Source organism: Psammomys obesus, unplaced genomic scaffold, assembly GCF_907164565.1.
Source record: "Psammomys obesus unplaced genomic scaffold, mPsaObe1.curated_primary_1811, whole genome shotgun sequence".
NCBI classification, from domain to species: Eukaryota; Metazoa; Chordata; class Mammalia; order Rodentia; family Muridae; genus Psammomys; species Psammomys obesus.
The window spans coordinates 8,486,470-8,503,028 of NW_026590699.1; the positions used below are offsets into that span (position 1 = coordinate 8,486,470).

Below are 16,559 nucleotides of genomic sequence, written 5' to 3' on the forward strand. Positions count from 1 at the left end.
CTTCCTTCCTTCCTTCCTTCCTTCCTTCCTTCCTTCCTTCCTTCCTTTCTTCCTTTCTTTCTTTCTTTCTTTCTTTCTTTCTTTCTTTCTTTCTTTCTTTCTTTCTTTCTTTCTTTCTTTCTTTCTTTCATAGCCCTTGTTTGCCTGGAACCCCATACAGATCAGGCTAGGTCTTGAATTCACAAAGGTCTGCCTGCCTCTACCTTCTAAGTGCTGGGATTAAAGACATACATCATAGTTCTCTACTATCTTTTACTATTAATGCTTTTAAAATGAGTCTCTGTCCTCTCTAGAATGGTGAAGTTGCGGATTATTTTGAAACCAGTCTTTAGAAACCTGGATGTGTAGCAGAGAAGTCTTAAGACCACGGTGGCGTCCTGACCTGACTGTAGATTGACGCCATTGAAATGTAAAGCTATTTAGTCCATCTCAAGCAGACAGGTAGGAGAACAAGCCAGTGATAAAACTATCTGACACAAATTCCGCCATGTATAAAGAACTCCCTGTGGCAAGGTCACCAGCACAGGAGTCAAGGAGAATAGCAGCCTACTTTTCGAGGTGACAGGTGGAAGGGGGATGAAGGAGGAAGCAACACTCCAAGAGAGGATTTACCACAACAAAAGGCAGAGGGATTAATGAGGTCAGAGCCAGGGGCCCTTAGTCATAACAAAAGACAAGTGATAGGCACTGTGCTTGCTACTTAGGGAGCCAGGGGAGAAAGTGCTTGAACTTGGTAAACCAGAGGAAACAACAAAAAAAATCTCCTTAACACATGCAACAGCTCTGTACAGATTTGAAGAACACACAAGATGTGGTGGTGAAAATATTTGCATCAATGTGAAACTGTAAAAATTAGGATAACCAACCAATCAAAAATTAGAAAAGATAGATAAAAATTAAAAACTAATTATACATTACATTTACTAAGCTTACAAGCAAATTTGAGAAGCTAGTTGAAACTACAAAAGTATCAAAATGAAGGTTAAAGGGTGAAATGGTAATGGCTACATAGAAACGGTCTTCCCAAAGATTTCCCAATAAGGAACTTGGATAATAAATTGTGATTCTGTCGAATGCATAGTTCCTCAGAAACAAGAGGTACAAAAAACATCATGTATCCTGTGTCACAGAAAAAATTAAACTCACTATTTAAAAAATGAACAGTAGCTAAGGCTAAGGGAATCCCCGAGGGAATCCCCGAGAGAGCGGTGAGATGCTTGCTGGAAAATTAGAAAGCACAGCGGGGTCTGCACCCTGTGGCTGCTGTACCGCAGCTGTACCGCAGCTGCACGCGCTGCTAGTCCAGGCCCTGGGATTGTGTGCCGCTATCGCACACACAGCATGATACAGGGCGTTATTCCACATGGAATTATGTCTGGTATCCCATGCTCTGTGGTCTCTGTGCTGCTATTTCGCACACGGGGCCCTGTGCTGCTATTGTGCACAATGCAGTGTATGTGCTGTAATTCTTTCAGCGAAAAAGGTGGACGGTAGCTCACACTGCACACAGTAAATTCTAAATCGTGCCAGATTGTTGGCTCTGCGACATATGTAATATTTCCATACTCTTTTGGCTTGTCGCTTAGCGAACAGATGGTTGCTTGTATGGCTTGTAAGTCATTTTTAACTCAGGCTATCAGGTAAAATGTTTTCATGTGAATAAAGATGTGGGCAACAGCGAGGGTGTAACAAGCATTTCTGCTTTCCCCGGTGACGCAGGGAGAAACGATCATTTCTAGTAAACTCTCCACGCTGCAAACTGCTAGGGAATGTGGAGTCACCGAAGCCACTACAGAGCGATCACAAGGAAATTACAATGCACATGGAAAGGCTGCGTCAACGCCAGTCTTCGTCATCTCCGCGCGTTGCGCACCTGCCCCCAATGCGAGTGCGCGTGTGCGCGTGTCACACAAACAAGAGTAAACCCCACATGCTGCAGGGTTTGTCCACCTCTGAACTACGCTGGAACGTGGGAACTCTGCACACCTTTGGGAAGGGACTGAGATGCAGGGTGGGCACGTCCCTCTGCAGGGACAGGAATTGCTGTGCTGCCGAGTCCCTGAGCACACTTTCCGCGTGAGGGACGCGCCCACCCCAGTCCTCTGTCAGCTCCTACAGAGCCCAGAGTCCTCCTGGCCACACACCCTGCTCCTCCGTAGGGCAAGGCACACAGTGCATCCTTTTGCATCTGCTACAAAGCTACGGAAAGCGCTTAGCCCCCGACAGCGGCTGCAGGCGTGCACAGCACAGCCCCAGCTCCGGACCGCTGTGCCCAGACATACCTGTTTCTTCCGGTCCCGGGAAGGAGCGTCTGTTTCTGCGGCCCAGGCTGGAGTTGTGGGGTCCAGGAGCTGCCGGTGCCAGGAGCTAGGAATAGAGACACCACCCCGTTACTGGACAGCAGCCGGGAGCAGTGCGCCTGGGGCTGCCGGATAGGGAGAGGAGGAGCGAACTCACCTGGGCTCCCGCGGTGGCCCCCGGGGCCTCCGCGACCGCAGGTGTTGCGGAGCTTCGGTAGCCCTGCAGCTCCGTGCGCAGGCTCGTCAGGTCGGCTTGCAGGGCAGCCAACCGGTACAAGGACATCACTGTGAAGCCGCTGGACAACAGGGCCAGCAGGAGGGTCGCAGCCAGCAGCCTGCCATCTCTGCTGACCCCCACCCAGGCACCCTCCTTCTGCGGAGTGATGGGAACACACCCCACTTTCATTTCTTCTCCTTTCTCAGGGCAAAAGGAAAGGCGCAGCCGCTGGGTGGCTGCAGACTCATCCATTCCACGATGAATACTTTGAAGGTCTGAGTCTTTGGGGTAAGTGACTATAGGGGTGGGTCATTTCCTGTCGTCTGTGTCCCCGGAGGCTGCCCTCAGGGCATGACAGGGCTGGCCTCCCCCAGGAGCACTCTCCTGACTTTCTCTCTTCTACATCTTTTGCCACCCTGAAGTTGGTTCGCTGGCTCTGGCCTTCCATTGATTGCTCAATCTGTCTTCCTCATTTCACTTTCAGTTTTTGTAAGATTTTTCATTCCATCTCAACACAGTTCTGTTTGGTAGATGGGAGGCCTCTGACACGGCTGGGGACAGCTTGGGGTTCAAACTGGTCCACTCCAGACAGAACTTTAAGACAAATTTATTGAAGGTGCTTTCCCTTCAGCACGCTCTTGAGAAGTGTCTCCTTGGGGCCACGTGGCTTCTAAGGAAGGGGAAAGGGACAGCAAAGGCCTACTGGTGTAATAAAAGATAATTAATGTGTAAGTCAGATAAGCTCGGCGCTTGAACACTGGCCCGAGTTTGGCTGCAGGACAAGGAACTTAAGAGCTCCCTCGTGGAAGATGAAATGAAGGGCCTCAGAGCACAGTGAACTCCACGCGAACTTCTCTGCTCTTCTGTTGACCATGCAATAAAGATCAGGCTAGAGATCCAGGGCCTCTCTGGGGGCACTTTAGATGTGGGGTTGATTACAGGGAAGCAGGGCTTCCCTTTTGCCTCTGAGACTTAATGGGAGAGAAACGTTTGGCTCATTGCCCCCCCTCCCCCCAATAAGCTGTGCCTAGGAATTGATGGATAATTGACTGCACTACTTTCACAGGTGAGGACACAGATGGTCCTGAATCTATGGCTGGGATTGGTGGCATGCAGGGACAGTTTCATTCATTTCAGTCTTTCCTGGTCTGCAAGGCAGGTTGGGAGCCCAGTACCTCAATATCGCTTCATCTTTCAGCATAGACCATTGAGCACTTCCTTAGACTGCATAGTGACCATTTGCTTAAACCTCAGGCTGCTGAGCTTGGTCTCATGCTACCTTCCCTTGTGACCTTAGGAAGAAAGTCTCAGGAACAAGAAGGCACAGAGGGAAGGACTCCAGAGGCAGGATTCCAGGCACCAAGCCTGCTTCTGCCTCTTGTCCTCCCTGTGTCAATTACAGAGCCTCTGTGTGGATCTTTTCTTTTTTCCCTCCACAAGACAGAGTGTCCTGGAATGTTCTCTTAGACCAGGTGGCCTTGAACTCAGAGATCCAATCCACCTGCCTCTGCCTCCCGAGTGCTGGGATTACAGGCCTGAGCCACCACTGCCCAGCCAGTTTCTTCATGTGTAACATGGAAAGAAGATAGTGTGTCCCTGGGGCTTCGAAAAGGGCAGGAAGTAGCAACTGATGACAGTCACCAGGCTTTCCTTTCTTATTCTTTCCTCTCAAAGCACAGATGCGGGATTCTTGCTCTTAGAGTCAGTGCTGAAATTGGTATTATTTTGTATGGGTGTCCCAGGAACATGGGCAGGGTTCTTCACCAAGACACATTTTCCCTTTTGCAAAGTGTCGAAGAAATTTTTTTGAATTATAATTTCCTGTCTCATTCCCAAATCTTCCTCACTGGGGTTGCAGTCTTTTCCTCCTTTTACTCCTGTGAGTTCTAAAGAACTTTTAAACCAGTTGCTACAATCTTTACCCCCAAATGAGCTGCTCTCTAACTTCCCAAGTGGAAGTAGAATTGTATGTATGTGAGTTTTTGTAGGTCTGGCATAAATCAAAACATGTCACCATGCTCCAGGCCAGTGAGAGAACACCATGGATAGTGACCCCTGGTGTAAAAGGGGGTTCTCGAAAGACCTTCACCCTGAAAGAGAAACTCACCCATGAGACTGAATGGTAGTCCTTTAATTCCACCACACGACAGGCCAGGACAGGTTAGCCTGGGCTCCATAGGAAAACCCTGTTTCAAAATCAAGCCCATATATCTCTATCATGTGTTCATATTACCTAATTACATACAGAAATTAAATGAATCAAAGGAGAACAAGAACGTGAGACGACACCTTTTTCCATGTTTCTCTGTGTAATTATCCAGGGGGTGATCCAGCCAGACTACGGGCCGCCCTTTGCCTTTTCTCCTCTACTAGGCAAAGGGCTTGGTGCTCCAGCACCTTCAGTCAAAGCCCAGGTCAATCTCACTGCTGGCTCACAGAGTGGTGTCACTGTGCATCAATGGCTACCGCCTCTTACAATAAAGGTTGCCAGGGGGCCTCCCTGTGGTGAGCAGGCACCACTGTTTGTATGGTCTCCGCAGAGGTCACACAAGAACAGCTGGAACCTATGGCTCTTGAGTTTCTTATGACACGAACAAGACAAAGTTCTCTCCCCATCGCTCAAAGCTTTGTTTCCTACAGAGGAAGTGGTTTAATGAGGAATTAATCGGGGTCTTACTACATGAAGAGTCCATTCTTATTTCTTGATGAGCACACAGCAAGAGTGTATTTGTTCCCTTGACAGGCTGCCTTCCACCCTTAGACAGTTTGTAGGTATCTTTCATATAGGCATGTCTCTTTGAGTAAGACAGACCTTGCTTTAATGCAGTAGTTGGTCTGCATTTTTTAATTTTTGTGTCTACGGTATTTGCATTGGGTCATTTTTGAGAAGGGACTTCCTATGTGTTTGTTGTTTAGGAGATTGGGACTATTGTTAATTACTGCTTCCTCTCCCGTTAGCATTGGGGCATTTCTTTCTTGTTGTGTTGGCTGTGATGAATCTCAGCCCTCCTTTGTTCATGCACTGCTCTTATGTGTTCTTTCTTTTCTGGGCTTCACTGAATGAGACCCTTTATCCTCTCTCTGTATTCAGACAGATCTTTTCTGCAACATTGATTCCATTGTCATGGACTGTGCTGTCTTAAAATGTTCTTATGTCTATCAATCCTGACTGGCAATCATTTCCTTTCAGGTCTTGAAATACAACATTCAATATTCAACCAGGTTCCTGGCTATTATTCTGATGTTTCTGCCTTTAGAGAGAACTGGTATTTTCCCTTTACAGTTTTTAATATTGTTTTTTTGCTCCATATTTTTGATAACTTGACTGTAACATGCTATGGCAAGGTTCTTTTCTGGTGACTTATATCTGGTGACAACAATTCCTCTTGGGTTGCTTATTTTTCTTTGCTTCGAGAAAACTTCTGCTACAGTTTCATTGGCTGGCATTTCTATGACTTTAGATTTATCTCCACTCTCTTCTTCCATGCATTCTTAGTTCTGGTTAGTCTGTTTTCATCTTGTGTATACGAAAAAGATCCTGGAATTTTGGCGGTTCTCACTACATTTGGGTGCATTACTGTCTCAGCTTTGGCAGCCGTTCTATGATGTGCTCTTTTGCTTGGTTTTATCAGTTAATGATTCTTCCCACTGTATTCTGATTTGATTAACTCTTTACTTCTAGCATTGCTACCTGCTTTTTCTCAGAGTCACAATTTCTAAGATTAATTTTTTTGTTTTATATTTTTGGCTATTTTATCCACTTTTTCACTGTATCAGATAGTTTTGTTGTTTTTTTTTTCCCTAGATGAACATCTCTGTAGAATAAATGGTGTCTTCCCCATGGGAGAGAGCCAACCCCTGTCAGTATTAATGATGTTCTGTTATGACTGCAAACAAGATCCTAGCATAACTGTCTTCTGAGAAGCTTCATAGAGCAGTTGATGGAAACAGATGCTGAGGCCCAAAGCCAACTATTATGTCAAGCTCTCCCAGAGTTCTGTGGAAGGGGGGGAGGAAGGCTAGAAAGAACTGGAAGGGTCAAGCTCACCACAAGAAGACCTGTATACAGAATCAACTAACCTAATCCCATGAAGGCTCACAGAGTCTGAATCATCAACCAAAAAGCTTGCATGGGCTGGACCCAGACCCTCCTACACATATGTAGTTTTGGAGGTACCCTCCTGCTGCTGAGGTTGCAGTATCTTGCCTGGACCAGATAGCCATTACGAGCTTGGCACAAAAGGCACAACCTCCTCTTCTCTGTGGGGTCCCTTGCTCTCTGCCTTACTTCATCTGGAAAGTCTCTTTAGACACAGATTACTCTAGCCACACTTGATATATGGCCTCTGACACAGCTCCCTGCTAGCTCTCCCCTCCCTGTGCCTATATGTTAATTAAGCACTGACATTCTACTATTACAATAGAAACATGTTGTATAATGCAAATCAAGCATCCCTGAAGTGCTTAGTTCTAACCAATTATGTACACCTATTCTTGGAGCCACACCCACTCCCCTAGGGGTATACAGCCTTTGTTGTCTGGCATTAAAGTTGAACAAGCCATCAGCGCTCTGGTTTGAGGGTGTGTGATCCCTGTGTGGTTCTTGCTAGCCATTCCAGGCATGCTGGCTTCTCATCTCCTGCCCCTCCTGACTTCATGGGCTGCTAGGAGGCAGCCCCTGGGCAGGAGGAGAGCTACACTTTAGCAGATGTGCAACCTGGTCAACAGGTGGGTACCCTAACAATGGGAGTACCGGCTGTCCCTGACTCTTGCTTGACTCTGGATCCCTTTACCCTAGCTGGGCTGCCTTGTCAGGCCCCAGTGGGAGAGTTTGCTGTTAGTCTTGCTGTGACCTGAGTGGCTTGATAACCCTTGGGGTCCTCCACTTCTTTGAGAAAAATGTGAGGGGAGAGTAGGGGAAGGAGGGCAGGAGGGTGGGACTGGGAAAAGAGGCAGGAAGGGGCTGGGGTCAGGATATAAAGAGATTAAATTAATAAATAAATGGAAAAAAATAAATAACACTTGAGACAAAAAACCCAACTCTTTTCTATCTGCCCTATTAATTGTTGATATGTTTCCACCCACAAGACAAAAACTAGAGCTGTAATTAAATAATCATGTGATGCTCCTTAGTCCTAGTGAAGGCAAACTCAAAAGACATAAATAATGGGTCTTATTAGATTGCACTACACAAGTGGCTGGGTAGTCCCACCACGACTGCGTGTTGGACAGGCTGAGGACCCAGTACCTGCTTAGCCAATGAAACTGGATGCCTCACAAGTCCCAGCCTGTTACTGAACAGCTGAAAGAGTCCACTGTCTCAGGTGCACCTCGAAAGGGTGAAGCTGGATTCTGATTTCAGTGAAGGAAGACAACCGCAGCAACAGGAGATGCACTCATCAGCATGAAGCAAAGGGAGGTGAGCAATACTGTTTTCTATAGTTCAGTCCTCAGAGGGTGTCACCCACTCTGCTTATCCTTTCTTTGAATGCTCTAACACCAATTCAGAGTATGTCTCTTTGGCTATATTCCTGTCTTTAGGATTTGTTCCATTCTACTTCTTTAGTTTATTTTGTTCTTTGTTATGAATCTTCAGCTCAGTGTTTATTGGTCACCTTTTTTTCTTACTTGTTGACAGCAACACATAGGCTATTTAACTACCCACAGATTGCTTAGTAAAATTCAGTTGTATTTGACAGCTTTTTATTACTGATGTTTTGTATAAAAATATGAAAATTTAGTTTGAATTTTCACTTTGACTAATATGTTATTTCAAGGACATTTGGTGGGGGGTTGTTTTAATTTTTAGGAATGTTTGTGACCTTTCTCATTGATTTATAGTTTTCTGCATTTCATTAAGGTAATTTCTCATACTGCTTCTCTTAGGAGGCTTAGACTTTAGTAGAAATAGTAGTAATTTATAATATTGTTGACTGTGTGAATATAATAGACATTTGAAGGTAAGACATATCCTAGATAATTTAGTTATTCTAATCTAAAATATCTTATTTATTTATTTTGGTTTATACAATCAGTCAGACTAACCAATAGAGAAAGTTTGCTATAAGTAATCAATTTTTTACATGGCTACAATGTTTTTCTGTGGTTTTCTCCTTGTGGTTAGTAAGGGTATTATATATGGTATAAGTATTATTTAATGCAAAGCTAATCAAAATTCAAGATATAGTAACTCATGTCTATCAGAACAGTATTTCCCAAATGTGTAAAGATAAAAATTTAAACAGTGATAACAACTTTAAAGAGCAGCATACCTTCCTGGCTTCGTTGAGGGATAACTTGTAAAATTGTTGTGACATGTTCTTTTGCAACAGGAGAGTGTGGTCCTATACCTCAGATTGTTCCCTGAATCTAAGGTGATTTTTGTGAGACACTTTGAACAGAAAAAAAATCTACATAGAAAACAAAATTATAGCAAAAAATAAATGTTCAAAACAATTAAACACAGATGCTGGCTAGCTTCCTTATCACTGCAATCACAACACATAACGAAAAAAACTAATTAAGAGGAGAATGATTTACTTTGCCTAATGACTTCAGAAGAATCAGCCCACCACTACAAAGTGGACGAAAAGAGCTGATTAAAAGAGCTGACGAAAAGAGTGGTCAGCTTATCGCACAAGTCATGTAGCCTGGGTTCTCGACTGGCAGCTACATTTCCCTTTTTATTCTGTCCTAGTCAGCACAGGGATTCTGCTGCTATACACGGGATGTGTCTTATCCCTCAGTCAGTGTCTGCCATTACCTTCACAGACACAGCCTGGACACATTACACCAATCTCCTGTAAGATGTAAGTTGACAATAAAAATTAGCCATTACAAATACTAGTCAAAGTTATTAGGAAATAAGTCAACATGAGCCAAGTAAGAAAATGTAACAAAAACAGCCAACATTGATGACTGGTGAATTACTAATCAGCTATGTATTGTTGCCGACATTACTCTGGATTGCATATGGTTTGTCCTCCAAGTGTTCATGGTGAGTGACATGTGGCACATGATGGGACCCTTAAGAGGTGAGACCCACTGGGAAGTCCTAAGCATTGAATTAATGCTTTTAGAAGGTGTTAAGGTATATTTCTGGGGAGCCTGACTTACATGTAGAAAGTACAGTCTGTTGTGTGCATGAGCCTGAGCTCTGGGTCACTGACTGGATTCCTATCTAAGATGTAATTTCTTACCTTCACCTGCGCTCTTGGCAATAGAAACCTTTAATTCTCTATGACACTGATATATATACAAACCTCTGTTCTGTATACAGTTTCTCAGGCTTAAGTATTTTGTTATAGTAATAAAAAACTGAATAACAGCTTTCGAGTGAAAAGCACTTTGAAGATACACTGAATAATAGTTAAGAAATCAATCCAGCAATATTGAAAAACATTAATACCATGTTTATATTTCAGAGGAGAACTGCGGTTGAGAATTTATCCCTAAGATGAATTTTAGGTATTCAAAGATGTAAAACATGTCTACTACAGCAGTTAATAAAAGTGTATGACCATTTATTGTTTATTATTTTTAAATTTTCTAAATTTAAAATGAATTTACTGTTATTTTTCTATTCTTTTAAAAGAGAAATTTCCTTATTTCAGGTAATTGTGATGATACCTACCTACAATCCTAGCACTTAGTGCGGAGGCAGATGGAGGGGAAATTAGAGGCTAGCTTGAGCCACATAATGAGATCCTACCTCAAACAAACAACAGAACAAAATTGTTTTTATTCTATCACTAAAATAAAACAATCAGTGATTTCATAATCTTAACCAAAGCATAATCTCTCATCTCATAGTTACTGCTGTTTATATATTTTAAATTGAATAAAGAGCTTCCAACAATTTAAATTTTTGTCCACTTACACATAATGAACTTAACATAAAAGTTACCACCGTGACAATTTTTAAATTAATTCTTCAGTTTACCTTTGCTGTGTGATCTGTGTATTTATAATTTTCCTTCCCTTCAGGCAAGAGAACTTATTAAAAAAAAAAAAAAAGACCTGCAGGTATTATATCTGTTCAAAGAATATACACAAAACACACAGCACTGGTTTGAATACCCAAACTCATGTTAAGACTTTGTTGTTAATAGCACTAGCTGCTCTTCTAGAGGACCCAGGTTCAGGGGATCTGACACCCTCACACAGATACACATCAGGCAAAACACCAATGCACATACATTTAAGAAAAATCATTAAAAAAAATAAAAAATGTGGCTCCTCACAGAGTGGGGATAAAGGGACTGAGCCAGTAAGAACTGTAGGCCACTAACAGGAAGCAACAGGATGCAGAACTGGTCAAAGAATGAGAGGAGTACTAAGAATTAAATGGGACTTATGTCTCAACACTCCCCCCCATCCAAACCCCACATGCACTAAAACTCTGGAATCCTTCTGAAAGAGGGAAAAAAGCAGTAAGAGCCAGAGGGTAGGAAATGCTGGGAAATGCCCTCATCTGATCATCATAGTCATGAACTCACAGCACCTGTTGTTACTTACTCAAGACTTGACACAAGATCAAGCAGCCAAAATTTTGGCACTGCCTTGGTAGGTGATCTCCAGGCTGCTCCCCTTATTGAGGAGATATTGGTTGTTTCTGGTGGAAGGTTATCATTCCTTATTGGGGATGTGTCCACTGTTAAAATTATTACACTCTACTTTCATGTACATATAAGTATTGTTAATTAGACAGTGCGTTATAAAATCAAAGTTGGTTATAAAATCAGCTTCATAGCTGGAAGGAGGACATGTTAAAAGAACAGGGAAATTGGGAAGAAAATTAGAAGTAGATATCACTTTTGATTGTGCAGGTGTGTCAAATTCTTGAGAATTAAAAAATTGTTTTTAAAAGGAAAAAAATGCTATTAAGAAAGATTACAGCCCTCTATCAGATGTAGGGTTGATGAAGATCTTTTCCCATTCTGTAGACTGCCATTTTATCCTATTCACAGAGTCTTTTGCCTTGCAGAAGGTTTTCAGCCGCATGGGCTTCCATTTATAAATTCTTGATCTTAATGCCTGAGCCGTTGGTGTTTTGTTCAGAAAGTTGTCTCCTATACCAGAGTTCAAGGCTATTCCCTTAAGTGGAAGTTTCATGTTTCTTTGGAGACTCAGTTGTGTCATGTGACTATGTTTTTTGTTTGGGTTCCAAGTGTAGGATGTGGGAATGTTTTTCCCCTGGGGAAAACAGCTCCCCTCCTCCTCCACCGTGAAAAGGTGCGTGATGTCTGCTAAAACTTCCTTCCTATGAGGGATGTATTTTGAGCTGCAAAACCAATTCATGTGGACTCTGAGAAGGGTTAAATAGAAGCCCACAGACAGTGAGACAGCACTTTCTGTGTCTCTCCCCTTTTGCATTGCTACTCTTAGCAATGTTTTGCATCCTTTGCTGGTCTTTGCAGAGAAATGATCCAGAGAATTTCTCATGCTGCTTTGGTGGTTTTTCCACTTTGGCGGACTCATGATATTTGGGTGGGGTCTAACCACTTCTGCTACTGTTGACTTATGTTGCTGTTTGACCAGACTGCTAGTATCCTGATGACTGAGTTTGGTAATCTACAAAGAACCAGTGGACCTTTATCAGCAGGAAGTAGAGAAGACATCTACAGCCCCTTTCCTTATGAATCTCTTATGTAAGGTCTAGAGGTTGGAAGGGGGTGGTGGTACTTAAGAACCTTAAATAGGTTTTGAAAAATTTAAGCCCACAACTCCCCCACTTTCTCTTCTATTAGACAGTGTATCCAGTTTTATATTGAAGTCTTTGATCCACTTGGATTTGAGTTTTATGCAGGGTGATAAAGATGGATCTATTTGCATTCTTCTTCTATATGTAGACACCCAGTTAGACCAGCACCATTTGTTGAAGATACTTTCTTTTTTCCATTGTATGGTTTTCACTTCTTTGTAAAAAACAAATGTCCGGAGGTGTGTGGTTTTATTTCTGGGACTTTGATTTGATTCCATTGATCAGCCTATTTGTTTTTATGCCAGTACCATGCAGTTTTTATTATTATTGCTCCATATTAGAGCTTGAAATCAGGGATAGTGATACCTCCAGAACTTTATTTTGCGAGATTGTTTTAGCTATTCTGGGTTTTTTGTTTTTCCATATGAAGTTGAGTATTGAACTTTCAAGGTGTGTAAAGAATTATGTTGGTAATTTGGTGGGAATTCCATTGAATCTGTAGATTGCTTTTGGTAAGATGGCCAAGATCTGCTAGAAGCCAAAGTTACCTACTGAAGCAAAAGTCAATTAGTGAGCCAAAGCTATCTAGTGGAGACAAAAGTATTTACTGAAGCCAAAGCCAAGTAGAGAGCAAAGGTCATTTAATGGAGACCTAAAGCTATTTAGTGAGTTATCTAAGACCCTAAATCATGGGTGATAGATTGTGAGGACACCTGTTTGTTAGAGCATCCGTAAGATATCTTAAGTGAACATCCTTATGGTATCTTGCAGGTACAATATTTAACCCATGAAAGCACTCTTCCTATCTCCTGCAACAGTAGATTAACCTTCCCCTTTCCTGCCTTCTACCTATATAAGTTGGGTGAAAATTTTTAATAAACTAGGCTTTGATCAGACGAACAGACTTGGCCTTCATTCCTGTGTCTCTCATCCTTTCCCCCCATTCCTTCTATTCTACTTTAGGAAGTCCCATTGAAGTCCCGAGGGTCAGGAGAAAGATCATTCCATTTTCTGATATTTTCTTTCTTCAGAGACTTGGAAGTTTTTGTCATACAGGTCTTTCACTTGTTTGGTTAGAGTTACAAGATATTTTATATTATTTGTGGCTATTGTGAAGGTAATTATTTGCCTAATTTCTTTCTCAGCCCATTTATCACTTGTATAAGAGGGCTACTGTTTTGTTGTTGTTGTTGTTGTTTGTTTTTTGAGTTAACTCTGTACCCAGCCACTTTGCTGAAGGTGTTTATCAACTGTAGGAATTCTGTGGTAGAATTGTGGAGGTCACTTATGTATACCATCATATCGTCTACAAAGATGATACCTTGACTTCTTCTTAAGAAATTAGATGCCAACAAACAAAATACCCAATTAAAAAATGGGGCACAGAGCTAAACAGAGAATTCTCAAAGAGGAATATCAAATGGCTAAGAAGCACTTAAAAGAAATGCTCAACATCCTTAGTAATCAGGGAAATGTAAATCAAAACACCTGTTAGAATGGCTAAGATTAAAAACTCAAGTGACAGCAAATGCTGTTAAGGATGTGGAGCAAGGGGAACACTCCTCCATTGCTGGTGGAGTGCAAATTTGTACAACTACTTTTGAAATCAATCTGGAAGTTTCTCAGAAAACTAGGAATAGATCTATTTCAAGACCCAGCTATTCCACTCCTGGGCATATAACCAAAAGATGCTCCACCATACCACAAGGATTCTTGCTCAACTATGTTCATAGAAGCTTTATTACTAATAGCCAGAATCTGGAAACCTAGATGTCCCTCAAGGAAGGAATGGATAAAGAAAATGTTACATTTACATAATGGAATACCACTCAGCTATTAAAAACAAAGACATCATCTGAAACTGTGAGACAAAACAGACTTCATTCCTTCATAAGTTATAAAACTGTATAGCCTTCGACAGTCTGTTATAATATGAAATAAGAAAGGCTTGAGAAGCTATCATTATCTCCTGAGATCTGAATGTGTCCCTGAAAAGCTTGCTTTGGAAAATCATTCCCCAGTGTAACATGGCAGATGATAAACTGATGGAGACATGTTCTGACAGTGGGAGAGGAAATAGTGAACAGAACAGAGCACAGAGAGTCACAGAGACATGTGCACAATAGGACCGCCACAGAGGGAGAGAAGGAAGCAGGAAAATATACAGAGAAAAATGATTGGAAACTCACCAGTGCAGTGTAGGCACTGAGGCCAGAATTCCACACTCATGAGTGGATCAATGCTGGCTATAAATGGGCAGGAGGCTGTGAATTCCCACTCTTATTTAGTTTCAAATATTTTCGCCTTCTGCTATAGGGTGATGCCTCCAGAGGGTCATTGATAGGTAAAGCCTCTTAATTAGATTCTCGGCCTCTAGAACCACAAGTCAAATGAATTTCTTTTCTTTACAGACAACCAAGCCTCTGGTATTGTATAGTAACAAAACATCAAGTATTAGGTAGGGCAGGTATGAAAACAGCCTTGAGTTAGCTCAGAAAAACTGGGTTCCAGTGGAGCTGAATAACTAGGTTCTATATGACTGTACTTTGTAGTATTAACCGTCTCACCATTTCACACCTGTTTTTCTTCCACAGACAAAGTTATTATTTTCTGTGATCTCATTACTCTAATGCAGGTTAGGTCACACCCGTGTTCTGTGTTTCTGATTGCCTAATTCATTGCAGAAGCATGTTATTAGTCCCAAACTGCAATCACACAATCACATACATATGTTCTCTTCAGTGCTCTTTCATGATTTAAGGGGAGACAGAAGACAGCAGGTGTATTTTACCAGCTTTCCAATGCATAATTCTTAATACCAATGCTCTGTGTTCATGGATGCATCTCTGATTTAAATTTTGTATGCTGCTTCCTTCCAGCACAAACAACGCCCTTCATTTCCTTAGAGGTGGGTCCATTAGCAACAGTCAGCTCTAGTTTCTGTGACTTTCCCAGCTATAAGCCTCCAGTACGGCAACTCCCTCGAGCTTTTAGCCTGCAGCCCTCTCGCCTTCCATCCTCCATGGTTCCCAATGATCAATATGCCCTTGGTCTTATTAGAGTTTCCGTGACATGATTTGTTGGTTTCTCTTGATGCTGTCTTAACTTTTTCCCTTAGGGTTTCTTCTAAACGTTTCTATGCATTGGTCATTATGTGCTCACCTTGTTTGGGGTTCTTTGACCTTAAGTATGGATATTGATATTTTTCATCAAAGTTTTAAGTTTTCAGCCATTTGCTTCATTAGATACTTTTCTGCTTCCCTCTTTTTTTCTGGCATTCCCATTGTACTCAGAGAGAGCTCTGAATCTCTATTCACTTTCTTCCTTTTCCTTTGGTGTGCTTCAGATTGCATTTGTATCTACCAACTTCAAGTTTGCTCTACTTTCCTTCTGCCAGGTTGAAACACTGTTAAAATGTGAATATTTCTGTTCAGTTACATATTTGAGCTCTACAATTCCTGACTCATTAACAAATTCCTATCATTTCTTTAATTTTCTATTTGATGAAAAAAAGATGGGTTATATTTTTAATGAGAAACTATCCATTGTGCTGTAGAATCTGACCTCTGCATAAATCCAGAAGAGGCTTGCTCAGCAATGCTCAGAGCAGGGATGTAAGACATTTTACCTTAAGCAGCATAAATACTGACATGTTTTTCTTAAAAAGTTATGTGCTTATCCATTTTTTGGCAACAAGTATAGTTATAGATTGAGTAAAAAATATACCTAGAAAATGATTCTAGAATTTTACAGCCTGTAATTTTGACAGTTATTATATTCAGTTGTGGGTTTAAAATCCATAGGCCCCTCTCATGAGGGAATTCCCAGAGGGTGTAACTGAGGTTGGCGGACTCACTTTGAAAGTAGGCAGCACCATCATAGAAGCTGAAGTCCTAGACTAGAGAGAAGAGGTTGTGTATTAGCACCTACCTTTCTGCCTCTTGCCTGCTTCTGCAGAGTTGCCTCATGCCCCTGCTGGAGTACCTTTCCACTCCTATCATGAACCAAATGAAATGCTCCCTAAATCACACTAGTCAGGATTGTGCCACACACAGTAGGAAGAAAAGTGCCTAGAACAACACTAAGGACTGAGCCAGTGGGTCATTGCCTCACTATGGCACTCTGCTACAGACCTGTCACCCATGTCAGCACTTAGAACAGCAGTATTTGTAATGTTTGGCCTCTAACTCCAACCTACATGCAGCATGTTTGTTAATACCTGATGTTGCAGACTGTCTAAAACTGAAAATTTAAATAACATGAGAAAGGAGGAACTTTTACAGTTACTTGAGACATAATATTTAATCAATCTAAAATGCATGTAAATATTGTCTTTTCC

General features: G+C 41.9%; 1 protein-coding gene across 1 annotated transcript in view; it reads right to left on the bottom strand.

The window, feature by feature from the left end:
* Positions 1-2,784, bottom strand: part of Tnfsf13b (TNF superfamily member 13b) — a 30,506-nt gene extending 27,722 nt beyond the window's left edge. Inside the window, exons 1-2 of the mRNA XM_055608468.1 lie at positions 2,458-2,784; positions 2,283-2,367 (exon numbers count right to left, since the gene is read on the bottom strand). Of these exons, the coding sequence (XP_055464443.1) occupies positions 2,283-2,367; positions 2,458-2,769 (397 nt within the window). The 5' untranslated portion in view covers positions 2,770-2,784. The remainder of the gene's footprint in view (positions 1-2,282; positions 2,368-2,457) is intronic.
* Between the last annotated feature and the right edge of the window lie 13,775 nt (positions 2,785-16,559).